At 37.8% G+C, this 27,981-nt stretch overlaps 1 protein-coding gene across 1 annotated transcript in view; it reads left to right on the top strand.

Annotated features, from left to right (window-relative positions):
- The window catches only part of col18a1b (collagen type XVIII alpha 1 chain b), a 190,798-nt gene that overhangs the window by 144,943 nt on the left and 17,874 nt on the right, over positions 1–27,981 (top strand). Inside the window, 16 exon segments of the mRNA XM_051931190.1 lie at positions 42–113; positions 1,109–1,144; positions 5,382–5,471; positions 8,962–8,991; positions 10,055–10,090; positions 11,398–11,457; positions 11,745–11,831; positions 15,694–15,729; positions 15,878–15,922; positions 17,211–17,285; positions 18,910–18,972; positions 19,433–19,463; positions 19,994–20,083; positions 21,201–21,235; positions 22,402–22,542; positions 25,699–25,852. Of these exon segments, the coding sequence (XP_051787150.1) occupies positions 42–113; positions 1,109–1,144; positions 5,382–5,471; positions 8,962–8,991; positions 10,055–10,090; positions 11,398–11,457; positions 11,745–11,831; positions 15,694–15,729; positions 15,878–15,922; positions 17,211–17,285; positions 18,910–18,972; positions 19,433–19,463; positions 19,994–20,083; positions 21,201–21,235; positions 22,402–22,542; positions 25,699–25,852 (1,081 nt within the window).

Below are 27,981 nucleotides of genomic sequence, written 5' to 3'. Positions count from 1 at the left end.
CAGTGTGTACTCAAAGCTTTTTATCATTTTGCTTTTATCAGGGTGAACCTGGAATACCTGGAGCAGCAGGAAAAGATGGTCAACAAGGGTTACATGGCTTCCCTGGACCAGAGGTAAGACAACATTACATAGTTTCTGTATTGATTTCAATCTTTAGAGAGGTTTGTTATAGGCAGGGAAACCTCAGTGTACAGGAAACGGGTGTCATACGACGACACGGTAGAATTCACGTGTGGTGCTTCACAGCGATGGAATACCCTTGATGCCAAATAAAATGAATAAAAGGTAATTAGGAAATAAATAATCACTTGAAAAAATGCAGCATTATAGATAGATAGATACTTTATTAATCCCAAGGGGAAATTCACGTACTCCAGCAGCACCATACTGATACAAAAAACAATATTAAATTAAAGATTTATAATAATGCAGGTAAAAACAGACAATAACTTTATAAAATGTTAACGTTTCCAATGTCTTGTTTAACTCGGAATAAAAGTACCCTAGAAAAAAAAAGTTGTTTTACGAGAGTGTGCTGCTTAAAGCCATATAGCAGGCCCTGCTGGGGGTTTGCCTCCATCCATGGCTGCACTTGCATTGTTCTGCTCATATTTTCCAAAAAAACATGTTACTATATTTAACAGCAGCACAATTTAGAGCATATCCTAAGTATAAAGGAATGCTTGTTTTTTGAGGACCAGAAACATATTTTCTGATTGTTTAACCACCAGTACATGAAAATTGCACGCATTTTTTATCAAGGCTTTGAAAATAAAGATGGATGATCTCTGGCATTGATAGTCTTTAGCAGAATCATTCAATCTGAAATCTTATATGAAGTGCTTTTTTTCCTATATTCAAAATAATAATTAGATTGCAATTTGTATAAATCCTACTTTATATTCCTAAAAGGGAAATTCATGTATTTGATATTCATATATAAAGCATTTTGCTGTGGGAATATGCATTTTGTGTTCTTTCTTTAAAGATACTTTAAAACACCAAGGAAGAAAACATCATCTGTCAGTCCTTGCCTATATTTACTTGTTCGATGAGAATAAGGTGAAATACATTTTATCTTAATCTGCATATTTGCTTTTTCTTTTAGGGGCTGAAGGGAGATAAAGGAGACCGGGGTGAAAGAGTGAGTGTTTTTTTGCTTTGTTTACCCATACATGTACTCGTCCTACTCCACACAGAAGTAAAGACACCTGGTAGCAATTCATAAGCAGTGTCTTTGAAGATTTACAAAGCATCTTGAATCGTGTAAAGTGAAGGAATATCTTGGATGGTGCTAAATTTCCCAGCTATTGGCACATCTTCTGAGATTTGCTTTTCAGACAAATGCTTTGCTTTGAACCCACCCAGTCTTTACATTTGATTTATAACTGACATGATTTCTTTTGTATGTATATGCAATGAATTGCTACCCAATACTGACTGCTGCTTAAACAGCTAGACGCTGTCGCATTTAAAGATGAGATGACATTTTTATGCAGAAGGCAAATTGTTTACTAGTATTAGCACATTATGTGATTGACTTGAAGGGTTTCCGCTCATGGAATTATAGGAAATGAAATGGATGTCTGTACTGTTAATCAGCCTGTGTCTCTCCCATGGCATTGGATGGCATTGGACATGCAGTGCTGATCTGAATGATTATAGAATCACCAACGAGTTAAAGGATGATCATATTGGGTACAAGGAAGATGGGGGGGGGGGGGGGTGTAAGGGCATACAGAATGAATGATCGATGGAAAGAGGAATTGACAGAGTTGTGAGAGAAGCTGCAAATTTTAGAACATAAAACAATAAAATGAGGGATTAGCCTCCCTGCGGTAACCTAATCATGTGATATATACTACAAAAACAGAATCATATACATGTCTAGTCTACAAAGATATTTTCTGTTAGGCAATTTAATGGCCATTTTCTGGGTTCATCCAGTTCCCCCCTTCTCATATTTTGGGGGTATTGGAGCGTAGGATTTTTATGGCTATATGTCCTTCCTGACAGCAACATGTGTAGTCACCCATTAAAACACACAAGAAGAACGGTGACCTTATTCTAAACCCAGGCCATGGAATAAGAGATCGTTCTTTATTGATCTACCAAATGCTTTAATAACAGATTAACTGATTTGAGGGAACTACTATTACATTGTTAATTGATGCTAACGAATGGTGCCTTATAAATATTTGACATACAATTTTCTACAAAAGGGGGCAGCCACCAAGATGTTGCTGTAGCCTAACACATCTGTCTGATCACTTACCTTTGAGAAACTCCTGTTAACAGGAGCTTTTTTATTAACAGGTTTATTAACCATAAGGCAGGGGCAGTTTAGTTTTGTGCCAGGGAGAGGAACTACTGATGCAGTCTTTGCATTGAGACAGCTGATAGAGAAGTATGAAGAAAAACAGAAAGGTTTGCAAATGGTTTTTATTGATTTGGAGAAGACTTATGATAGAGTAACACATCAAGAGGTTTGGTGCATGAGAGAAAAAAAAAGTAAAAGAAAAGTATGTGAGGATTGTCCAGGAGTATGTATGGGAGAGTGAGAACTCGGGTTAAAGGGGTAACAGACAAGATGCCAGATAGAGAAGGTCTGCACCAAGGATCCTCTTTTAATCCTTACCTGTTTGATCTGGTTATGGGTGTGTTGAGTTATGGGATAAAACATTAATCCCCCTGGTGGAGGCTTTTTGCTGTTGACATTGTGTTGTGTAGCAGCAGAAAAGTGGAAGTGTAGAAGAATGGAGAAGGGTTTTGGAGGACTGAAGAAGAAAGAATATACGAGGTTTAAAGATGATCAGGATTCAGATTTTACCCTGCAGGGAAAGCTGCTGAAATGAGTGGATACATTTAAATATCTAGGATTCAGTGGGAGCCTGAGACAGAACACTACAGTAGATGCAGACATAATCCAGAGAGTGCAGAGAAGATGGAACAATGGATATCAGGAGTATTGCATGATTAAAGAATTAAGGTAAAGGTTAAAGGTGAGGTTTTTTAAGACAGTTGTAGGACCAGCAATGATGTATGGAACTGAGACCTGGGCAGACATGAGAATGTTGAGGTTGATGTGTGGAGTTACAAAAATTACAGAGTAAAAAATGAGAAAATCGGAGGTACAACAAAAGTGGGAGAGATAGCTAAGGAAGTACAGGAAAGAAGGTTGAAGTGGTATGGACATACTGTATGATGAGGAAAAACAATGAGTATGTGGGCAAAAGAGTGATGGGAATTGAAGTACAGAAGAAGAGAAAGAGAGGAAGACCAAAGGTCATGGATGACGTAAAAGAAGATCAGAAGGAAAAGGGCTTGACTGAGGAGGAGGAGGTCCAGGAACGAGCTGTTTGAAGAAGGCTGATCAAGCACATCGACCCCACATAGAAGTGGAAAAAGATGAAGAGAAAAAGAAGACAGTAACTGTTGCTATAAATTTCACCAATTCATAATGTGTTTGTGTTTTATTGACCTTGTGAGTTAATGTAATAATAGCACCATTTTGGTGATAGAAGGTAACAGTGAACTTTTGAAGCTGTGACAGCAATGCACTGTCAGCAACATATTGACAAAAAAGAAACTATTCCAGCAATGAAGCTTGCTTGTTTATCTTACTGTCCTAATTTCTTATCCAGACATTTTGTACAACTTGTCAGGGGCCCTGTTTCAACAACTATATATGACTTGGTAGTTTACTGCAGACTTCCACAACTCTTTGTTTAACACTAGAATTACCAGAGCCTACAAAAAAACTTGTAGATCCGGCCCACCTTAAATCGCTTCTTAAATCAGTTCACACCTGTCCCCCAGCATCTTTAGTCCTCTAAATGTGCTGATAAAAGACAAGCTGCCAGCAGCCGGCTATTCCATCCCCCCACCGACTTAGAACGTGCGCAAACTTTTCCCAGCTCATGCCTTGATTGATTATCTGGGAGTGAAGTGGAGTTTTGGAGTGGAAATAATAGATCGTTATTTGGAACACACGCATTTCATGTGTGTTCCATTTCTACAGTAATCTGTGTAAACAGATTGTTAAAACAGAAACTTTTTCATATTTTAGTAATAAATGTTACAAAATGTAGTAGGCATAAACTATAGAATGTGTAAAGCCTGAGTTCAAAGATCAAATAAACACTTTCACAAAAGCTTCAAGAATGATACAACAGTTTCCGTGGGGTAGCGCACTATTATTTCCACTCCAAAACTCCACTTCACTCCCAGATAATCAATCAAGGCATGAGCTGGGAAAAGTTTGCGCACGTTCTAAGTCGGTGGGGGGATGGAATAGCTGGCTGCTGGCAGCTTGTCTTTTATCAGCACATTTAGAGGACAAAGGATGCTGGCGGAGAGGTGTGAACGGATTTAAGAATCGATTTAAGGTGGGCCGGATCTACAAGTTTTTTCGTAGGCTCTGGTAATTCTAGTGTTAAAGAAGTCCTTTCTGCTTCAGTTCTAAATACACTTCTTGTAAATTTTTAGTGTTGTCCTCAAATGTGTTGTTCACTATTTAAGTGAAAGAATTCTGCTGGATGGAAATTTATAAATCCTGCATTAGCTTTTGCTCTTCAAGACTAAACAGGTGAAGTTCTGTGTACACTTGAATTCTGGGATGGACTGCACTGCTCTTTTCTGAATAGCATTTTGTGTAGTTATGTCTTTGTCACCTTTTCAGCAGAATTACTCTGCCAGTGTTACTACTAGATAGTGTCATGTGTACAGAGTACAGAGAAATGCCTGCTTGCATGTCCAACCAGCATGCAACACGTCGCCACTCTCCAGCATCATCTGTATTACAATACTGTGAAATCTGCTGCACCTAAAGCATGCTGGGTGGGGCAAAGAGAGTTTTAGATTTCTTACTGAAAGACCCTGTAAAATCTTGCAATGACTAGCACATATTTTCACTCAAACTACTTCCATATTAGATAATACCAGTGATTTATGAGAAACAAATTATTTTTAAAGGTGAATACTTTCACAGCAATACAGAAGTTTAAAAAAAAAAAAAAAAAGTTACTTCCTTTTTTTTGCCTTATTTTGCATGAAAATCAGGAATTTCACACTCAAAATTTCATGTTTAGTTACTTTCTTTGCTAGCATGGCAGATTTGTGTTAAACAAATAATACCATCTTTAATAAGATTTTTTGCTTCTGTGGACATCTGTTAATTCACTTCATAAAATGTCATCAGTTGAGGTAATAAATATGGAACGTCCCATTAAGAATTTAGCATTCTAGTGAACCCAGAGTGTCTTACCCATTTCTATTTCTGACACCACATTTTAAATTAACACATTTACAGTATATGAACAGAAAGTCTCTTTATTATCAGACCATAATGATACAATTTTACATGTCTTATATTTTTGTAGGGAGAGTCAGGAAGAGATGGACACGGACTGCCAGGCCCACCTGGACCACCTGGTCCTCCTGGAAGGATCACTTATGAAGCATCAGAGAATGTAAGACCATGAACATTTCTTTACGGATCATTTTTGTAATACTGAGATTTGTTATGCGTATTGAGGGTCTGTGTTCTTTATCTCTAATGGTTTAACTTTGTTAACTATAAAAGGTGATGTATGACTTGTTTTGAGTGCAGGCCTGCTTCATAATACAGGCTGTGACTACCTCTCTTGCTGTCTTCTTTATACATGTTTTATGCTTGGTGGTCCATGCCAAATTTCATCTGCCAAGCCGGTCAACATACCACATGTGACAGAGGATCTGCGAATATTTTGGTGATAAAAAGAAGACTCTGCTTTATATTGGCTAGTATGGAATTGTGGTGGGGCTATTTTAATTAATGAACCACTGGCAGGGCTTTTGTGCTGCTTACTGTCTGATGGTTTTATTCGTTAGACAAGAACTAGGGGGCTCCGCCCCCTGCTCGCTTCGCTCGCCAACCCCTGATGTTGGGTAACCCGAAACACATTGATGTATGTATGAGATATATTGGAGTGTAAAGGTGTAGATGACGAACAAAGGAAGTAAAGAACCCATAGCATGGCACATTAGAAAGATTTATTGGAATATATCTTTATACACAACATTTGTAGTAAAGATGGTGTGTTGTCCTTGAATGAGTTTTCCTTGGTATGGAGTATCTACAACTTTAACTTTAATGTCAGATGAACGCCGAACTCTTGAGAAGGCTACATAAAGTTGTCCATGTCGAAGTACAGGCTCAGAGAGGTATATGCCACCTCTGTCCATGGTTTGTCCTTGGGATTTGTTGATTTTCATGGCAAATGCAGATTTAATGGGAAATTGGCGTCGTTTAAGTGTAAAAACTTGTAAGGTCAACTGTAGGTATCAAAACAGTATTGTTAGAATGTGATCCTGTAAGTACTTTTGTAGACTTAGCTAATGGGTGACTGTTTATGACTTCAGAGACATTTCTCATTATCAGCTCTGTGTATTGCTCGTTTTCAGGAAGGTTCATTCGTTGATAGATTGCGACATCTGGATCTAACACGTAGATTTGTGCATATTTGCGTTCGTGATTTGGTTCAGGGTGCACTGTTCCAATCCGATGTAATATTTGTCCACATATGCAAAAGCAGTATGGGCCATTGCCAGCTGGTGGCCTGATACAGTATTTACCCCGGTAGATGCAAAAGCAAATGAACTATTGTAGGATCCAATGCACTCCATAAAGTTTTTACTTTCGGGTACATTGTTAGTTAGAAGCTTCCATAGATATTCAGGAAAGTCATCTAAAGGAGGCAGTCTAACCTGACCCTTTTGACAACAACGTGTAAACGCATTAGTTGTATTGCCAGTTGTTCCTTCAGGGAAGTTAAGTGAATGACAATGACAGCAAATTATATTCATTAATCCTAATGAATGTTCATTAATAGTGGACTCATTACAGAATGCGTTGTCAGCTAATTGGCGGAATTGTTTAGCGGCTGTTTGTCGTTCCTTTCTTTGCCGTTTATCTATTGCCTCTGCTGTTTGAGAGGTGCGTGGTAGGCGCCTGCGTAAATTAATTGTATTCAGGCAGGCTTGTTTCTGTATGTCCGTCAGTTGAGATGTTTCGTTTTGGAGCCGTGACTCCTTTGGTTGCGTTGTTTGAGAAGCGGATTGTAGGCGCCTGCGTTCATTTTTTTTTATCCAGGCAGGCTCGTTATTGTAGCCCCGTTAGTCGAGCTCTTTCTTTTTGGAGCCGTGCCTGCTTTGCTTGCGGCATTTCAGACGCACGTTGTAAGCGCCTGCGTTCATTGATTTCATCCAGGCGGGCTCGTTTGTGTATCTCCGTCAGTTGTGGTCTTTCGTTTTGAACCCGTGCCTGCTTTGCCTCCGCAGTTTCAGATGCGCGTTGTAGGCGTCTATGTTCATTGTATTTGTCCATGCGGGCTCGTTTTTGTAGCTCCGTTAGTCGAGCTGTTTGGTTTTGGAGCCGAGACAGTTTTGCTTCCGCGGTTTCAGACGTGCGTTGTAGGCGCCCACGTTTAATGATTTTATCCATGTGGGCTCGTTTTTGTAGCTCCGTTAGTTGAGCTGGATCGTTTTGGAGCCGTGACTCCATTAGTTATCCGTTGTCTACCGTTAGTAACATGGATAATTGCACTTACTGTTAATACGGAGCGTTTTCTGTGGTTGTACTGTTAATAATGCATCACTGTAATGTGATTCACATATGCTATATGGTTTGGACGTGTGAGGATGCCGAACGTTTAATACGGAGAGTTTGTTTATTTTTATTACCCGGACCATGCTGTGTAGTGTGGACGTTTAGTTCAGAAGCGTGTTGTGGGCACCTGCGCCTTTCGTACTTTCTCGCGCCTTCAGGAACTATCTTTGTGGACCTTTGTGGACTCTGTAGTGTCTTCCATTTGACTCTGGGGTGCAGTGCAGAATCCTCTTTTCTGTGTGGCGTTAGTTGAGCTCTTTCGTTTTTGAGCCGTGACTCCTTCGTTAGTTGAGCTCTTTCGTTTTTGAGCCGTGACTCCTTCGTTCGCGGTGGATCAAACTTCGCTTGCGGTTTATGAGACGCGCGCTGTAGGCGCCTGCGCACTATGTCTCCTGCATCCATCGCCGTGTACCTGCGTCCGTGCCTTCCGGTTTACCATTCTCGGTTAGTAATATGGATCTGAAGATGGTAAATGACTGGTCTTCATGACCTCGCTGCCTCTGATGAAGCAGAGCACTGAAAATGAAATTTTGGTAACACTTTAGTTTAGGTAGTGCAAAAATGCATCTATTACACATTTACTCTTATGTAACAAGGCCTTAACAAACACTAGTTTGTGTCTTCATAATACTTATAAAACAGCAGTAGATAGGTTATGCATCTCTGTGCACTGTGGCATATTGACAATTACATGTTAATATGGAGTTACAAGTCTTATACTAAATATGGAATATCAAGAGAAATGTGTCTCAGTTAAGCCACCCCAGACCACTCCAAAGTAATGTTTTATTAGTAGGTTACATTGCAGAGATGAATAAACACTTTACTGCTGCTTTGTATGTGTTATGAAGACCCAAATACGCATTTGTCAAGCTCTTGTAACATAAGAGTAAATGAGAAATAGATGCATTTTTGCAGTACCTAAACTAAAGTGTTATCGAAATTTCATATTGTTCTTCCTAGTTAATTTTGTGGAAGATCCTTCTGATTCAGAAACACATTGAGTTGCTTGGAACCCAATAGCAATGGATGCCCACCTTGGGCACGCCAACGCATGAAAACAAAAATGCACAACCCTGCTGTGCATAGGAGACACATTGTAATAAAGCCAATCATCCATTGTTTTACTACTTTATCTTAAGATGTATGGATTAATCTGGAGTACAGGAAGCTACATGGTTGGTACTTTTACTTCATACACTACGCACAATAATCTACAATAAATAATAAAGGGGAGGTTAGCTACTTGCTATGCCCATATTAATGTTTCCAAACAGATTAAATTTACCTTTACCATTCACTTCATTTTTTAGCATGGATTTAATGGAGTACCAGGACCAGAGGTGAGTTTTTACAGCTTTGTAAGTTTATATTTTCCACAAGTTTGGAAACAAAACATTTCCATAGAATGTTAAGTTTGTAAGTAATTTTAAGAATGAAGTTTGTACGACTATTTTTTGGACCTGCACTTTTTTATGCGTAGCTGAGCCTCAAATAAAGATAATCCTAAAATATTGTTGAAGGCATTTTCCCATCTCAGCTGTAATTGGTGTTTACTGCAGTTTCATAAATGACTTGTTTCTCAGTTATAAAAATGTTTGTGCTCCCTCCATAAACACTGTCTTTATTTACTTGCTATAGATGAATTGCGGTTTAGAGTAACCATAATTTTATTATTATTCATTAGTAAACTTTTACAAACCTTGACAATGGCTGAAAAAATTTCAAGTTAATTTATTAAATCTATAAATAATGAATAAATTACTGTTAAAGAAGCCTTCTATAATCTCAGCGGCACAGTGGTAGCGCTGCCACCGCGAGATAAGGAGACTAAGGCTTTGTGTCCCTTGCATGGAGTTTGCATGTTCTCCCCGTGTCTGTATGGGTTTCCTCCAACTGTCCAAAGGCATGCAGGTTAGGTGAACTGGCGACACTAAATTGGCCCCTGTGTGTGCCATGGACTGGCGCCCTGTCTGGGGTTTGTTCCTGGACTATGCTAGCTGGGATAGGCTCAGCAATCCCCACCCATGACCCTTCGAATTTACTACCATTCCTTTATGTTTGGAACCATAAGAATATGAAAGTGTTGACTAAATATTTACTATGATATGAAATCCTGACCCTGCCTTTAGTGCAGCATGTAAAGCATTGATGGTGCCAACCACCCTAACAAACTAATATTTTATGGACTATTTTTTGACTTCTATGAGAATGTTAATTTCCATAGCTTTGCAAAGATACATTATGCTTAGGATTTTATACGTTTGAGAAATAAACCTTGAGGGGTTGTGGAAAGGTCTAAGCACCTAATCAACTGTTTGTCTAATTTTAGTGTTTTTAAAATTATGGCTTAGTGTTTGGAAAAAAAAATTGTAATGCTTTTTCATTAACTCCTTACTGTTTCAGGGAAAACAAGGTATAAATGGACAAGCAGGATTCCCTGTAAGTAATTAATATTTCTGTGCATTGTAGAAGACTTCAGCATTATGCTGTAACTCCTCCTCTTCTTCTGTCAAGTGATACTGGCATGGGCTGCACCTCTTCAAACACTTCCACTCAACTGTTCGCCTTCTTGGTGGGCCATTGTCTACCTAATGTTGCTTGTGCGCTAACCAATCTGAGTATTTATAGCAAGCTGTGGTGTTTATTTAGCATAAGCTGCTGCAGTTTTATCTTGGCCTCTATTTCCAGCGCTGTCATCTTCTTTGACTTCCTCCCTGTTTTTTGTTTATTTTACGCTTCTTATACAGTTAAACCTCACCTGTGCCCATCTGTAATTTGTGTTGATGACCATGGCTTTGTCATGTCTTTGTGCTCCTATTTGTTTTCCAAACTGATGTTTTACTTTTTCTGATTCACAATAGAGTTCATCAGGCCATAGAGACCTTCCATTGATAGATAGATGGAATGTGTTTTAATCATGAAGGAAATAGCAAGCTTACAGCAGCAGACAAAAACATACAAATAAAGATGTAACAAGGATTATAACAATCTTGAGTATGCTAACAATATACAATTCACATATAACAAGAATTATCTACGAGGTAAGACACAAAAATAACCGGACTGGGCTTGGGGCTTTCCTGGAAAACCATCTGGAGGTCAGCTGAATGTGAATCATAGAACTATATCCCCTCCTACCTGCCCTCTCAAACCGCCGACCGGCTAGGTATATCGTGTGAATAGCCCAGTCAGCATTTGCACAACAGTCGCTACACAAGTTGCCATGATAATGTCGGGTGAAAAAATTGAACAGAAAATCAGCATCAAATTTCTCGCAAAATTGAACAAAACGGCCAATGATATAAACAGTGTATGGTGAAGCAAGAAGACTTCCAGCACTGTTTCAATCAATGGCAGATATGTATGAAGTGGGATAGAGATCGGGAGGGGGAGTATATAGAAGGTGACAATGTTTAGAATGCTGTAATTCAGCAATAAATATTTTTGTACCAATCTGGTTATTTTTGTGTCTCAGCTCGTATCTTTGTGATATCTTTATGAAGTAAATTCATAAAGTATAGGTATTTGCCAAGTGTAAAGTAATTAGAATTGCACATACAGTACAAGTTACAATTTTACAGTACATAATTATCAGTTTTAGGTTTAGCTAAATGTTATTCTAACCATTGTCTCGTTTCACAACCTCCAACAAACACATAGAACATTGGTCTCCTTTTATGTGTAGACATTTCCAAGTGAGTAATAAAATATTTACTTCTATTTAAATTATTCAACTTTGTTTTAAGGGCCCCATGGGACCAAAAGGTGATAGAGGAGACCCAGGACCACCAGGATATGGAATTAAGGTCAGAGCAACTATACTTTTTATTGCTTGTGTCAGTTTTTAAATACTCTATACAACAATAAGTACCCATACTTAATAGTTTTAATTATTTCTGGACCATTAACCTTTTTTGTTCCTTTTAGAAGGACAGTATTGTATAAATGATTCAGTACTGTTAAAAATATAAAGCTATGAGTAGTGACATCTACTGTTTTAAAATTAGATACTGCATATAAAAATATCTTTTAAAAGAGTGTTTTATGTGTGTCTGTGTGGCAGTTTTAAATTTCTACAATTTGTCATTTTCAGGGAGAAAAGGGTGAGCCTGGTAGCTTAATAGGCCCTGATGGAAACATCGTGAATGGGTACCTGTCTAGAGCTGCTAAAGGAGAAAAGGTGGGCACTTTTTTCATTTTGATGCAAGGTTTAAATTGTGCCACTACTGTCTCAAGAGGCCAGGTGTATGCCAACTCATTTTGTATATCCCAGTGTTACATAATAAGTTTGCTCTTGAGTTAATTTCTGTGAAAGACTGAGTGCGGCAATGAGTCGACTAGCAACACATGCATGAAAGGAAATGCAGCCTGAATAACGAAATAAGTAGGAGATTAATTAAAAAAAATGATAGAATAGAAATTGACTAGTACCCATGTAATAATAGCATACTGTAAGTGACACAGTATAATATAAGTGACATGTAACATTTAATTTACATATCATTCAGTGGAAAACTGTAAATGACAGGATATGCATGTATCTGTAAACTAACGGAGAGCAATACGAACAATGTATGAATAACTGAAAGCAAAGTGTACAGTGAAATTGAAAAACAAATGTAAAATGAAATCCAGCTGTCCACAGATGCATCATGTATGAAATTACTAGAAAGCAGTGTTCTGATATGGAACAAGCAACCAGTAAATGCAAAGATAATATAAATCTAATCTACAGTGATATTTCAGCAGTGTCAAAACAAAGAAAAAAAAATACAGCAAAATATACATAAATACAACACACAGTGGATTCAGAAAGTATTTAGACCCCTTCTCTTTCTGCACATTTTATTATTTTAAATGGTTAAATATGCCATTTGTGTGCTTTTGTTCAATAACCCATAATGACAAAATGGAAATACAGTATGTTTTCAGAAAGGTTTGCAAATGTATTAAAAATCAAAAACCGAAGTCTCACATTCATTCAGGTATTTCAAACCTTTGCTGCAGCACTCTAAATTGTGGTCTGGTCCATCCTGTTGGCTTTACTTTTTCTTGAGATGTTTCTAGAGCTTGATTGAAATCCACGTGTGAGAAACTGAATTACTTGGACTCTGTTTAGAAAGGCCCACCCCAGTGTATGTAAGGTCCCACAATGCACACTACATGTCAGGATAAAAACCAAGCAATGAAGTCCAAGGAACTCTCTGTAGACCTCCACGACCAATATCCTTATCCCTAGACCATTTGTAAACCTTTGAGTGTTGCCAATAATTGAAATGGAAGAAGTCTAGAACCACCAGGACTCTTCCTAGAGTTGACCATCTGGCCAAACTCAGTATCAGGACAAGAAGAGCCTTGGTCAAGGAGGTGACCAAAAACCCAATGGTCTTTCTAACAGAGCCTCAGAGGTCTTTTGCTGAGATAGGAGAAACTGCCAGAAGGAAGACCATCTCAGCAGCACTCCATCAATCAAAAGTGGCTAACTCGTGATTGGAGTTTGTGAGATGGAATTTAAAGGACGCTGAGAACACAAATGAAAGGATTCTCTGCTATGATGTGATAAAAACTGAACTCTTTTATTAGAACATCAAGCACAATGTCTGAAACTGCTCTTCACCTGACTAGCACCATCCTTACAGTGGAGCATGGTGGTAGCAGCATCATTCTATGGAGATGGGGACAGGGAGACTGGTCAAAATTGAAGGAAGGATAAATGAAGTCAGAGAGGCCTTTGAAGAAAACCTGCTCCATAGTTCACCTGACCGCAGACTGGTGCACCTGTTCACCTTTCAGCATGACAATGACCTAAAGCACACACCCAAGACATAGTTGGAGTTGCCGCAGAACAAGTCTCTGACTGTCCTTGAACAGCCCAACTAACACCCTGGCTGAAACCCTATTAAACATCTATGGACAGATGGCACATTACAAATGGTTCCCGTCTAATCTAATGGAGCTTGAGTAGATCTTCAAGGAAGAATGTGACAAACTGCCAAAATCCAGGTGTGCAAAGTTTGTCGAGACTTACTTAAGACGATTTGAAGCTTTAATTACTGCCAAAAGGGCTTCTACAAAGTACTGTATTAAGGGTCTGAATATTTACATGAATGCAAGATTTCAGTTTTTGATTTTGAATAAACTTGTAAACCTGTCTGAAAGCATGTTTTCTCTTGGCCATTATGGGTTATTGAGTGTAGATATATGGGGAAAATGGCAAATGTATCCATTTAAAGCTAAATCTACAACACAAAAAATGTACAGAAAGTTAAGGGGTCTGAATACTTTCTGAATCCACTATATAAATAAAACTGTGCATAATATTGTAACAGCCAATAACTAAGCCAAAGGAAAGAATATACAAAATAAGGTGGTACACTAATCCAGTAGAAAACTACACACAATCAAGAGAAACAGTTGATAACAACAATAACGAAGTATCAAAATGATCAACAAAAATAATTCTTACTAGGAGTTGGTGAGTATATGCTCATGAACTATGGTGTAAACATATAAAGACAGACTACTAAGGATAACGGCAAAATGACTATAAATAGATTATATTTTGTTTGTTAGCGAGGCAAAAAGTGACATTTGAAGGAAGACATTTTAGGAGAATATAAGTATTTTCAGATAATTTTAAATTTAATTATTTAATTTAAATGGAATTATTTAATTGAGCAAACTGATTGTGATTTAGTTTTAAAAATAATCTTTCTTCACACAAAAATGCATTACCGTTTCTGAAGAAAAATGCATATGACAGTATGGGGAGTTTGGTTTCAATTACAGGGGAACCTCGGTTCACGAACATCTCGGTACACGTACAGATCGGTTTACGACCAAAAAGTTTGCCAAACTTTTGCCTCGGTTCACGACCACACACTTGGTATACGAACAAGCCAGTTTCCCTTTCGGTTTGTGCGCGCCGATGATTTCCGCACGTGTTGCATTGTTCTCGGTCTGACGTGCGTGCTTTCGCTGTGAACTTTTTGTGCTCTATTTCATTTCCCTTCCGGTTCGTACGCGCCGATTACTGCATTTAAGCACGTGTTCAGCCTCTCCCTGTTCATTGTTCTCAGTCAGACGTGCGTGCTTTAGCTGTGAACTCTTTGTGCTCTGTAACCTCCTCTCCACCCAGTTCCTCCTCCCTTCATGCCAGAACTCGACTCATGCAAGGTTAGTTTTCTTGGTGGTTTATGGTTAGTTTTTGTATTATGGATTTTTCAAATGTTCATTTTTCGGTTCGTAGCGTGAATTGTTGCAATGTTACTTTTCTTGGTTGTTTATTAAGTTACGGATATTCAAATGTTCCTTTTTTTTCCCCTGTGCTTAAAGCTCATTAAAAAAAAAAAAAGTCTTTATGCAGCGATCGGGTCGTAAGGCTATAGCGCAAACTCTTGCAATGTTAGTTTTCTCTGTTGTTCAATGTTTTCTCAGTGTTATTCAATGTTTTTACATTTAGTTTACTATTATGATGTGCATTCTATGGTGTAATTAACTATATTTGTGCTTAAAAAATCTATACATTTACATACAGTTCGTACCGTCTGGAACAGATTAATTGTATTTACATACAGTCTTATGGGGGGAAATTGCTTCGGTTCACGACCAGAGTTTTAGAACGAATTATGGTCGTGAACCGAGGTTCCACTGTATTAATAAAAATTATTATGACTAAAGCTAATAATGAATTATTATGTTGTTATTAATTAAATTAGTAAAAATGTAACTGAGCAAATTAATTTGTAATAATGTGCACTGTAAAGCTATCGGTGACTTTTGATTTCCTTGTAATGAATGAGCGTAGGTGTGCCCCATCCATGAAAGGACGATGCAGATGCAATATCTTGGGCAGTATATAAAATTAATGATTTTTGTATTTTTGAAATGTAATATTTATATATTCAAATTATTTTTTAATTTACTTTGCTCACTTTAACATTTTCTCACTACAGAATTACGAGAGCATACAATGGCATTTGTATTACAATAGTGAAGAATAGCACTGTGTTAAAATGGTTTCTCTTCTTTTAATTCCTCAGGGTGACCGAGGACCTCCAGGACCTTTTGGTCCCGTGGTAAGTTCATTCATTGTCTGTGTTGTTTCTAAATAACACCAACCTGTGGTTCAAGCCATATAAAGACATCAGCCGCAGGTAGTGCTGTGTAGTATACATCTGTTTTTGGATTTGCTGACAAACACTTAATTTTATTTTATCTTTTCAGGGCACAGCTGGACACAAAGGTGAAATTGGGTTGCCTGGCAGGCCTGTGAGTATCAAATGATTTCTTATTGGCAATGAAGTCCTGGTAATGAATGCTGTACCTAAAAAATACTATTTGAAGCAAAACCCATCTCACATCTGTTTTTTAAAAGCTTTAAATTTTACAAATAAATGCAGATCTGTTTATCCTTTTAAACTGACCTGAATATATTCAGTTTATGTTTGTTTATAGCTGGAAGATTTTTTTTGTTTATAAATGAGGACAATGTCACTTAGTATAGTAAATTAAAATGTACAGTAACTGCCAAGCTTGGCATGAAACAGTTCACATGTTTATCATCAGAAACTTGGCAGAAATAAACTGTATACACAATGATCAATTATACAATTAATTCAATAAGAAACTGCATATCTTTTGGAAAATGTACACAGACTTCTAAGGGATTTGATATTAAAACAAAGCTTTCTTACTGAAAATCAGAAAATCGTAAGCCCAGCATTTGCTGTTTTGTTGAGCTTGAGGCCACACTAGCATATATTAGTAACAAAGTAGGGCAACATGGAACACCAACAAGAACATTCAGAGTCAGTACTACAGCATATGAGCAGTTGTAAATGTTGTGCAAGGGATGAGTAAGATGATTGTGGCTCTACACTGTACTGTAGTTAATACTCATAAGAATATTAATGCAGAGGTAAATGTGTTTTTATTTAGCACTTTGTGAGATCCTAGTAGTCCTCTCACATGTACAGAGTACAGTAAAATTCTTCCCACACAACCTTATAGCTCAGTTGTTTACATCCACTGTGTGTTTCTACAATTGGACCAAAATGACAGCCATTGAGTTGGAGGTGGGCCTGAATCGGCCCCCAAACGTGTAAGAGAACCTGAAAATAGCCAGTTAAAATTCTACTCTCCTTGTTATTTGTAAGGGTACACTGATATTCATACTTACGTGAATCCTGTTTTTATATCATGTTCTGTGCTTAAGACCTCTGCATCAATACTTTTAGAAGACAACTTTATATTTAATTATGATTTTTTTAAATAATAAGTGGGTGCTGGTAATGGTTGTTGTTCTTTAATTAATTTATTTGTATTTGTTCAGTTATTATACTTATTTGATTAAAAAATGTGAGTACCCAAACAAACAAAATATTCTTAAGTACCTTGGCATTAGTGTGTGAATGATGGTGCCACTCGAGAGCTGATATCCAATGTAGTGATTAGTCTGCCTTGTTCTTGATGTGAGTACTGATTCCTTGTGACACTACAATGAAAAAATCTGTACACGGGTTATTCACCTGTTTAATCAACCTTTATATATTCACAGGGCCGTCCAGGACTTAATGGGTTCAAAGGAGAAAAGGGAGAGCCTGCAGACCCCAGTGGCAGATATGCTGTGGTGGTAAGTGGCTCATCCTTTCAGAAGAAGATGATTATTCTTACATGTTATGTATTTAAATTTTCATTTATTCTTTTCCCATTGCTTATCTAAAGTCAGGTCATGGGGGCAACAGTCTTAGCAGTGAGGCCCATACGTCCTTTTCCACAGCCAAACTTGTTAACTCATACTGTGAGATCCCAAGGCATTTCCAGGCCATCTGAGAGATATAAACCTCCTCAGGATGGAATCCAGGAGCACTTCAGATGGCTCCTTTCGATGTGGAGGGTCAGCGGCTCCATTCTGAACCACACTCAGATGTCTACACTTCTCAACCTATTTCTAAGGGAGAGCCCAGCCACCATGTGGAGAAAGCTCCCACGTCCCAAGCATCAGTTTGTGTGTCTGGGTTCCTGTCCGCCAAGACCTATGACTTCAACCACCTCCCAGGTCATATTGTGCTCAGCCCCTATCCATCCTGCAGGTGGTGGGCCCACAGGATGGCAGTCCCATATTACGTTTTCGAGCTGTGCCCAACCAGGCCCTCAAGACTGGCTCTAGGAGGAGGCTCCAGTAACTCCATATTCTTACATATTCATATTCTTACATGTTGCGCATTTAAACTTTCATTCATTTAAGCTTTTCCAAGTTCAATCAGTGAATTTTTTGATCTGATCTTTTTTGTTTATTACTTTTCACTTCTAAACAATATTTTCAGCATATTTTTGATAGTGATTTGATATGCTTTATTAATCCCTGAGGGGAAGTTGTCTTTTTGCATGACATTTATAGGTCAGAGCACAGAGTCAGCCATTGTATAGCACCCCTGGAACGCTTTTCTGGTTAAGGGCCTGACAGAGTAAGATCCCTTCTGGAAGTAATGGGATTTGAACCAGCAGCCTTCCAGATACCAGTACAGATCCCCAGCCACACAGCCACCAATCTTTCAGGCTAACTTAATATGTAACATTAGTGGTGGCTAATCATTGCCTACATTTTAAACTGTTTCTTAATTGTAAAGCAATTCTTTAGGTTCATGGAATATTAAATTTAATCAGACCTTTTGCTTTGGTTCCTGTTACCATCCAGCTGATCAGAAATTTCTACCAGTGTATATTAAACCTTTCTATTGAAATGTGGAGTGGAAGGTATTAGCCTTTTTTATTTAGTAAATCGATAAAACAAAACAGAAAAATGTGGAAAATTGATAGAGTTCAGTGTACTGAAGGACATGGCGACAAATAACGATCTTTCTGAATATCAAAAATAATAATAATTGAACTATTATTCATTTTTTGGATTTTAGATGGAGCACAGGAAGTTCAAATAATAAGTCAGATTAAATTCAACTTAAGAAACTGGTAGGCTACAATTAGGGAAGCTGAATTACTACCAATAAATCTTTTTTTTTTTTTTAAATATTAAAGGAAAGGCAGTATGATATGCTTGCTGATATACCAGACTTTAAAACCTCTGAATTGTCAGTTCAATTCCTGCCCCTGTCCTACTGGGTGACTCTAAACTGCCTCTGTTCTCACTTTACTTGTAATGAATCTTGAACTTGCAAGTTGCCGTGGATTAAGATGTCAGCGAATTATGAAACAGTTTATCATTATAATAATCAATAACTTCACTTGAAATTTTCTAGGGTCCTCCAGGTCCTCCCGGCCCACCAGGTCCACCTGGGTCTCCAGGGATTGCAGGATATGACGTAAGTACAATCCCAGTTTGCAAGGGTTTCTCTTTGGCCTCTGCTTACATTGAAAGATCGAATACAATTGTAATGTTTCTAATAATGGGGCAGTTTACACTGTTAAGAAATCCATGAGATTGTAAAAAGAATTTGAGTTTGTCAAATATTGGTAAAACTGTGTTAATACTTCAGACAGTAAATGAAATTTTTTGAAAATGTTTGTAAGCAAATAAATTTGCAGAATATTTTTATCCAAATGCAAAATTCCACCTAAAGAGGACCATCTGAAGTAATCAAATCAATCAATAACATGAAATTTAGCCAAATTATTTAGGGATCCTCCTCATACCTAACATTTCAGAGCTTAAATTCCTAAAATGTGTGTGAATCAGCAATTGGTTACTTCACATACCTTCATTTAGTATATAGCACTAAATTCTCCTTTATATGTGGGATTCACTGTTATTTTTTTTTGTAGGAAACGGGTGGAGCAGGTCGTGTGCTCACAGGTATAGTAGATTTAAAAATATAAGATTATTTTTCTTTGCATTTGACATATTGTTTTCAAAATCTAAATCACAAACTTTATTATTAAAGTCCTTAGCAAAGCTTATTTTGTAGCTGACTGATAATTTTTTGTAGTGTATCCAGGTCCTAGTTCATTGTCATTCTTGGTGACTTTTGCTCTGATTGGACAAACGGACATGATTGTCTATTCAAACTGCCAGCTTTGGATCATAAACCAAAAAGAACCAAATAGGCCTCTTAATCTGAGGAAATCACATTCAAATGTTTCAGATAATCTACCTGCACAAACAGAATGCAACATACAGTAGTAACCATCCCATAAACTGCTTTACACTTGTGTGTTGCTGCCACATTCCTTTTTCTTTTTTGTTCATTACAACATGCCTCAATTATTATTGATCAAAAAGAATCTGCAATTTGCATCATGAAAAATGAATAATGTATGTGTGTCATATAATTCTGTATGGGATGAGGTGAGGAAAAGGGTCTTAATTGTCCTATCAATGAATAGGTGGTAAAGGAGAAAGAGGATTCCCAGGGTATCAAGGAGAGAAAGGAGAGCCAGGAGAACCAGGACAGCCTGGACTTCCCGGACAACCTGGTATGCAAAAACTGCTTTCTTAAAACTTTTTATTGTGCTTTTCCTACAGTGTTCCATATCAAGCCTACCCATAGAATATTGTCTGTTAGGCTTACCAGAAGCATTTCTTCAGCTTGTACTCTTCGTGACCAGCACTACATCACACATCAGCCGCATACAACAGGAAAAAATATTTTCACATTAGTTGACAAGCCTCCAAACAAAAACTGTACTGGATCTAATACTGAGACAGAGCAACAGATTTAATTCACAGGAGTCTAGTACCATCAAGGATTTCAGATAATACTGTACATTCAGCCTCTAACTACTCAAGTAGATAATTCAGTAATTGATTATACTGTTTATTTCAGTGATGCCGGAACATTAAGGAAGTGTGTGGTTTATAACAAAGCAAAAACACTCAAAATAATAATTCAAACAGCTAGTAAAATAAATATTGTACAGTATGAGGTAAGGTAGCCACTTTAGATAAGGAAGACTGGAGTTTCCAAGTAAGGTTGTTCTACTCACTAACCATGAGGCCGGAGAGTGCTGACTTGTTGCTTAACACATGCAGATGAGAAGTCCACTGTAAGCCTATTGCCCCTGGTGAGCTCTTGATATTAAAAATAAATTAACACTGGCAATTAACTAAATGATTTCATTCAAGGATAAGGTTTTCAAATCCTCTGCAAGTCAGTTGTTTATTTTTGTATTTACTAACTCTCATAAGATCATCAGAGTTCATGACGATCATAACCTTGGCATTGCAGAAGGACCCTGTTTTAAGACTTTTAACAACAACAAAGAAATGGCTTTGCCAGCTCAGAGTACTGAGGTCCATCTTAGAAGCCAGGCCTACGGCTGGAGTGATAACCTGGTGGGCCCAAGCAGACCAGTTGAACCTTGCTGGAAAAAACAATGTGGAGTTGCCACCAGTAAGGCCAAGAATGTGCTGCAGGTGCAATGCCAGTTTATATTTCATATGATATATCAGGCATACTTTTAGGATTTCATGTGTGATGGCTCTTAGAAGCATTTGGTCTGAAATGATTTACATTGCAGTTTGGAAAATAATGATCTTTTGTGTTTATTGTTACTTGTATGTGCAAGTTACATATAAAAATATTTTTTGCAGGGTCACTGTCAAACTTTGATGTTTACTCATTAAAGGTAAGAACCTCTCCTAATTCTTGTCATACTGAAGCTAAATTTACTTGGGTGCCTTGAGTCCTGTCTCAGTTAGGTCAGCTTATTTTAATACACCTTATTGTGAAACAAATTTGAAATTAGGCTGAAAAAAGGAAAACTCCATGATAAAGTTACTGACTTAAAGATATTAAATGATACAAACGAGGGAAAGACTATAAAAAAGTCAATATTTTTTGATTCAGATAGAGCACTGGTAGCCCCACGAAGACCCTTGTTTGACCAGTGATCACATGATTTGCACTTGGGCAACTTTACCAAATACTGAGATGTTAATTCCATTTTGAGCATTGAGATTTTTAATTTTTTTTCATTAACTGGAAGCAAGAGATGTGTCCTTGTATTTGTTAGGGTGGTCCCATTGCATGTTTGTAGCCTTTTTAAATGTTCTACTTCTGCAGAACAGACAGGAGTGTAAATCTTGAACCTAAATTTGATTTATTATCATTTTCACTTGTGTTTGACAGCTTTTCACAAAGGCAGAAATGACCCTGAACTTCTGGCTTTTCTTTAGCATTCATTGCTGTTTCTACCATGTTTAAACTTTTGTGTCACCGTTTGGACATAAAGCTATGGAGAGGTCAACAGAAAAAGCAAATCTAGCAAAAAAGAAAAAAAAAAATACTATTGACTTTAAATACAAATTGCATTGGGTTTCTAACTAGAGAATGAAACCATAAAATTGCTAGCTAATTTAGAGCCAGTGATCATTAATTATGATGACTAGCATCATTCATAGTTCTTTTTGTTTTGTTTTTTCACGTTGCAAGTGCACAGTTTTGCCTTGTCAGACAGTCTTTGTCCATACCTGACTGGGTCATTAAAACTGAATTGAAAAGTACGTGAGGTGCAGACATGCATACCAAATGAATTCATTAGACATTAAAAACTGTGAGGGTGGAGGACATTAATGTAACATAATACTGTATATGGGCGTTGAATATATGAGGGTCTACCTGAACACAATCAACAAACAAAGCAGAATTCTGTGCCAACAGAAAAAGCTCTCAGTAGTTGTCAGTCAGAGTGAAGTTAAACTAGTCTTATGTTGCTAATTTTTGATATTGAAGTATTTCAGGTAAATATAACCTTGTTTTCTGATGTACTCAAGTCAATCATATAATCAACAGAGAGAACTGAAAGGGGAGAGGGGAGACTTGGGACAGAAAGGAGAGAAGGGTGAACCAGGAGGAGGAGGAGGAGGATATTATGATCCCCGATTCTCAGGAATTCAAGGCCCTCCTGGAAAACCAGGTCCCCCAGGACTCCCAGTAAGACTTTCACCTTTTTATAAAAAAATCTGAAAATAACTCTACTGTATTTCTCACTTAATGCACATTGGTCAGTCCCTAGAAGAAGCATCTCAATATCCTCTCATTTAAATATTACTTTATTTTTTGTCATTTTCATAATACAACACACTGTGATGTGAAGTACATTTTAACCAGACGTGACAGTATATTTCTGACAGTCAATTCTACATCTTTTAGTAAATTAAATAAAAAGATAACCCCTTTGCACCTTCATTACTTCTTATTTAATAATTTTGAAATCCTCCAGGGAGCCATTTTGTTCCTCTACTTTTCACTACCATGTCAGGATGTTAACATTTAATTAATTCTTCACTGGAGAGCCAGAGAGCAGCCAAGTGTGCAGCAAGATGCCGTTGAATTAAAATATTAGTTTTTACCTCGGTGATAAGTGAACGACTGGCCACACTCAAACTCAGTGCCACGTTCCGTTTTATAGCCTGGAAGCTCTCCACTAGTGTGGGATTGGTACTAAAATTTTGACATTGGTATCGATACCCGCTTTCAGACCTCCGTACCAGTACCAAAACAGTTCTGGAGCAAATAATGAATAACTCCCATCAAACCCCCACCTCAGGGCTGCTTCATTGCTCCCTGCTCTGCCGCACTCTGCAAATGATTAAGAAGAGCGGTTGCCTGTTTCCGTTGAGTGTCTGACACATTTATTTTAACATACAGTATATACATTTGAAGAGCAGTGAGAGCTGTCCCATTTGGTGATTTGAGCAACATATCACACGTATGTTTAATTTAAGAATCAAAGAGCAGCTGCCCCTTGAAATTCCAGTCATACTAATAAATGACTGAAACTTGAAAAACTACTGCTTACTTCTGGTGCCAAAATGAAAGAAATGCTGGAACTGTATTGTGTTAAAAATAGTTTTTTTTTTCCCCAGTACTTTTTCAGTACCTGTATATTGTGCAAACCTACTCTCTAAATTGTTATACTGCATACATATATGGCTCTGTCTTTGTTTGTACATCTCCTCCTTTGTGGGATTTTCCTAATTCTGTGAACAATACTTGCTCTGTCAAGAAGTCTTCCATTGTATACAGCACCTATAAAAAGTACTCACCCCCCCCCCCCCCACCCGGATGTTTGCACATTTTATTGTTACATAACACTGAATCACAGTTGATTTAATTTGGCTTTTTTGACACTGATCAACAGAAAAAGACTCTAATGTCAAAGTGAAGATGGCATTCTCTAAAAGTGGTCTAAATTAATTACAAATGTAAAGCACAAAATAATTGATCACATTAGTATTCACCCCCTTCAGGTCAGTTTGTCAGCCATGACAGCCTTGAGTGGGTGTGCACAGGTCCCTGTATAAGATGCTGCACTTTCCCCCATTCTTACTTGCAGAACTGTCCACGCTTTGTCAGGTTGGCCCCAAGAGAGTCACAAGTGAAGAGACTTTGTCAAATGAATTGAGGTCTGGACTCTGATTCTGCCACTCAGTACACTAACAGTGTTGTTTTTTAAAGGCACCCCTGTGTAGATTTGGCTTTCTGCTTGGGGTCTTTTGTCTTGTTGGAAAACAAATCCTCTCCCAAGGTACAGGTTTCTTGCAGACTGCATCAGGCTTTCCTCCAGGATTTCCCTGTATTTTGTTGCATTCATTTGTCCCTCATAAGCCTTCCTAGGCCTGCTGCAAAAAAGCATCCCCACGGCATGTTGTTGCCACCACCATGAAGGGAATGGAGTGTTTTTAATAAAGTCGTGTTTAGTCTGATGGCCAAACCAGCTCTGTTTTGTTCTCTTCCAGCTAACTTCAGTCTCCCATGTGCCCTCTGGCAAACTCTAGCTGAGATGTCAAATGTGTTTGTTTTTAACCAGTGGTTTTCTCTTTGTCACACTCACATAATCCGTTGACTGGTGAAGCACTGCATAACTGTGGATGTCTGCACAGTCCCTCCATTCTCTCACACTGTAGCTCTTAACTGGACTCCGAGGGATGTTCAGTGACTTGGATATTTTTTTGTCTCCCATCTCCTGACTTGTGCTTTTCAACCACCTTCTCTCAGAGTTGCCTAGAGTGTTCTTTTGTCTTTGTTGTGTATGTTAGTCCACCATACTGACTCTCCACAAGTTGGACCTTCCAGATAAGGTGCATTTATGCTGCAGTCAATTGAAACCCCAGACAGGTGAACTCCATTGAACTAATTCTGTGACTTCTCAAACCATTTGGCTGTGCCAGTGATAGTTTAGGTGGGACACATAAAAAGGGTGAATATGTACTGTATGCAATCAGTTATTTTGTGCTAATGAATTATACTTGTAATTCATTTAGACCAGTGTGCTGTGATCTGTTTTCACTTTGACAGTAAGGAGTCTTTTTCAGATGATTAGTGTCGAAAAAGCCAAATTAAATCCACTGTCATTCGATGTTGTATAGCAATAAAATGTGAAAACAACCAAGGGGTTGAATTTTTTTATAGGTACTATGAAAAGGAAGCAGAACTGACATAAAGGAAAGGAGCACAGAAAATTTTAGTCTGAAATGTGTCGTAGTTAAAAGCCATTAAAGGGACAACAAAGCTGAAACACCAAAGCCCAATACATGAATCAAAAACAACAACACATAGCCAAAGGTCCCTCGACAACTCACTAATGTACCGCAGAATTTGCTTGTTGCTCATCCAGAAACTTGGACAAAGCAAACTGCACAGCATCTTAAATTGTTGATATTATCCAATGCAACTTCCAGTCCCAATGCATTAGCAACACGGCTCATTCATTACAAGTAACAAGTGCAAAGTGGCATTACATAAAATAAAGTAATCGCAGAAATGTAAACAAAGTGAAACAAAATTCAAAATGAAGAAATAAATACAGATCCGGGCTCTGAATAACATTACGCCCTAAAATTCATGACAAAAAAATACAAAACGTTCTTCATCATAATGATCAATTTTCTATTCTGCGTTCTAACTATCTATGTTAACTATTTTAACCAACTAATATGGATTATTAACTATACATGTTTTAATATGCCATAAGAATGTTTGTCTAATTTCTTAAATTTTGACTTGTATTGATTAGTTGATGAATCTATTAAAGAAAAAAAAAATGTTACTGTAATTTATTTATTTATTTTTTTCTTAAACATTTAGGGCCCTAAAGGTGATTCAATTAGGGGCCCTCCAGGTCCATCAGGGCATCCAGGACCCCCTGGCGTTGGTTATGATGGCCGCCCAGGTCCTCCAGGCCAGCCAGGCTTACCAGGACCTCCAGGACCAAGTGCCTCACCGGGAGCTTCCAGGCACAGTAAGCATTTTATCCATTGGTTTAGGTTTATATGGGGTATTACTGACCTGCTCATAATAATTTGGTGGTTTATATTTCTTGACTTTATTTGCATACATATTTACACTGCTGAGAATAAAGTCTTCAAACGCTAACAAACCTTTTTTGCAGTGATGTTTTGTTCAGATAAACATACAATGTTATTACCAATTGTTCCACAAAGGAATGAAACAAATATCTGTCTTGAAGAAGAATGAAAAGTTTTGAAAACATTACCAAAATCTGTCCTTTGGTCAACACGTAGTAAATACAGAAAACGTAGAACTCAAAATTTTATTCTACCTTTTTTGTTCAGTTTGTTGTGATTTCCAATTTAAATATAGTGGCACACCTGACTGAGTTCATTGGATGTATATTCACTGTAGTATACATTGATAAAATTAATTAAACAAAAAAGATTTAAAAAAAAAATAAACAAAAATTTAATAAAAACAACTGTTTTTTTACTTTAAGTAAAGCATTCAAGAATGAGATATATTGCTGTACATTGACTAAAAGGAATACATCCAGCCAAAGTGCCACCAAATCATAACTGAAGTCTGCCACTTGAACTTTTAGTACCCACCACCAAACGCTGCACTGATTTTATCTTCTTCATTGCTGTTTTCAGATCAATTTTATGGGGTTTAACCAGTCTCTATGGTTTATGCTGTTACTCTGCTGTTTGCCAGTGCTATAAGGGTTTTACTGCAGAGACATTCGAATACGGTTCTTGTCAAAAGTAAAAAGTAGAGTGCTGTAGGGACCATAAATTGAATGCACATGTTTGCAAGTGTGGGCTGTTGTGGAGACTGATGTGTTTTCTCTTAAAGTGCGAGCAGACGTAGAAGTTCATAATCAAACAATGCAGGGCGTTGCTGGTTCTTGATGTTGTTAATATCCTCTACCCTTCATCCAAATTAAAAATGCAGTTTGTTAACTGCCCCTTTATCTTTGTGATAAAGCTTTTATGTATATACAAACTTGCATTAAGAATGTGTATTGAACAGACAATGCCAATTTAAGATTTGTAGAAATAAGATTTAAAAAAGCTAAATGAATTTATTAAAAATGTGCATCTTTGAGTATTTGCAAATTTCATCGAAAATCCACAAAAGAACTGTTGGCGTGCCAACTAGGTTGCCCCTTTTAATGCTGCCCCCTTAATGAAGATATCTTTGTGAAGCGTTGTATCCACACAACGTACAGCATTGTGTAGGACCGCTCCCAGCACTCCCACTTCCATCTAGCAGAAGGTACTGTAGTATCTGAACCAGTTCTGCCAGTACTCCGATGGTGTCTACTCCTTGGCTGTCCAAACTCTGAACTCTGTGCTACCCCCCCACCCTCTGATCTGCCCCTAGTAGCGAATTTACAGTATGTCTGTTATACTTGTCACTACTCTTGTTTTTTTATTATTAGTATTACTGTTATTTATTATTTATTGATTACTGTATTTCAATTATTACTACTGTATCTTTTCACCTATTATTTCTTTTTAATTATTTGTTTGTCTATTTATAGTGTAGTTCTTTACCTGTCTTGCACTTGTCCTGTGTTTATGTATATGTTGCACTGCAGTCCTGCGGAATGCTACTTCATGGCACTGTATGCTGCAATGCTTTGTATGGATGGTATGACAGTAAAGTCACCTGACTTGACTTGACATGGTGGGGTTAGGCAAAATAAATAGGAGCAGAGTGGTGCAAAACAAGAACAAAATAGCAGGCTGAAATGCCTCCCTAATAGGTTCAGTCCAGCTTTGTAGAGTGGTCTGCTCTCTCCCAAAATGAGACACCTTCTTCTGGGAGCACCTCGGCTTTACAGTGTCTGGACCGGAAAGGGGGGGGGGGGGGGGGGGTTTCAGTTGCCCTCATTGCCCGTCTCTTCTGAGCTGTGGCTAGAAAAAGAACCAACACTGTCAGCAACTGCACCCCCTTGTGTTACAGAGTGGTAGTGCTTGCCACTGGTGAGCCCAGAAGGGGGAAGGAGGCATTGTGATTTTTTTTTGGTTATAAATTAAGCAAACCACAATTACAAATTATAATGTGTTGTTCTATGATGTATTTACTGTATGTGAGTACAATAGCAGGAGTCTGATAATACCAAGC

This window comes from Erpetoichthys calabaricus, chromosome 8 (assembly GCF_900747795.2).
Source record: "Erpetoichthys calabaricus chromosome 8, fErpCal1.3, whole genome shotgun sequence".
NCBI lineage: Eukaryota > Metazoa > Chordata > Cladistia > Polypteriformes > Polypteridae > Erpetoichthys > Erpetoichthys calabaricus.
Note: the sequence above shows the minus strand (reverse complement) of the source record. Positions and strands in the feature narration are given on the sequence as shown.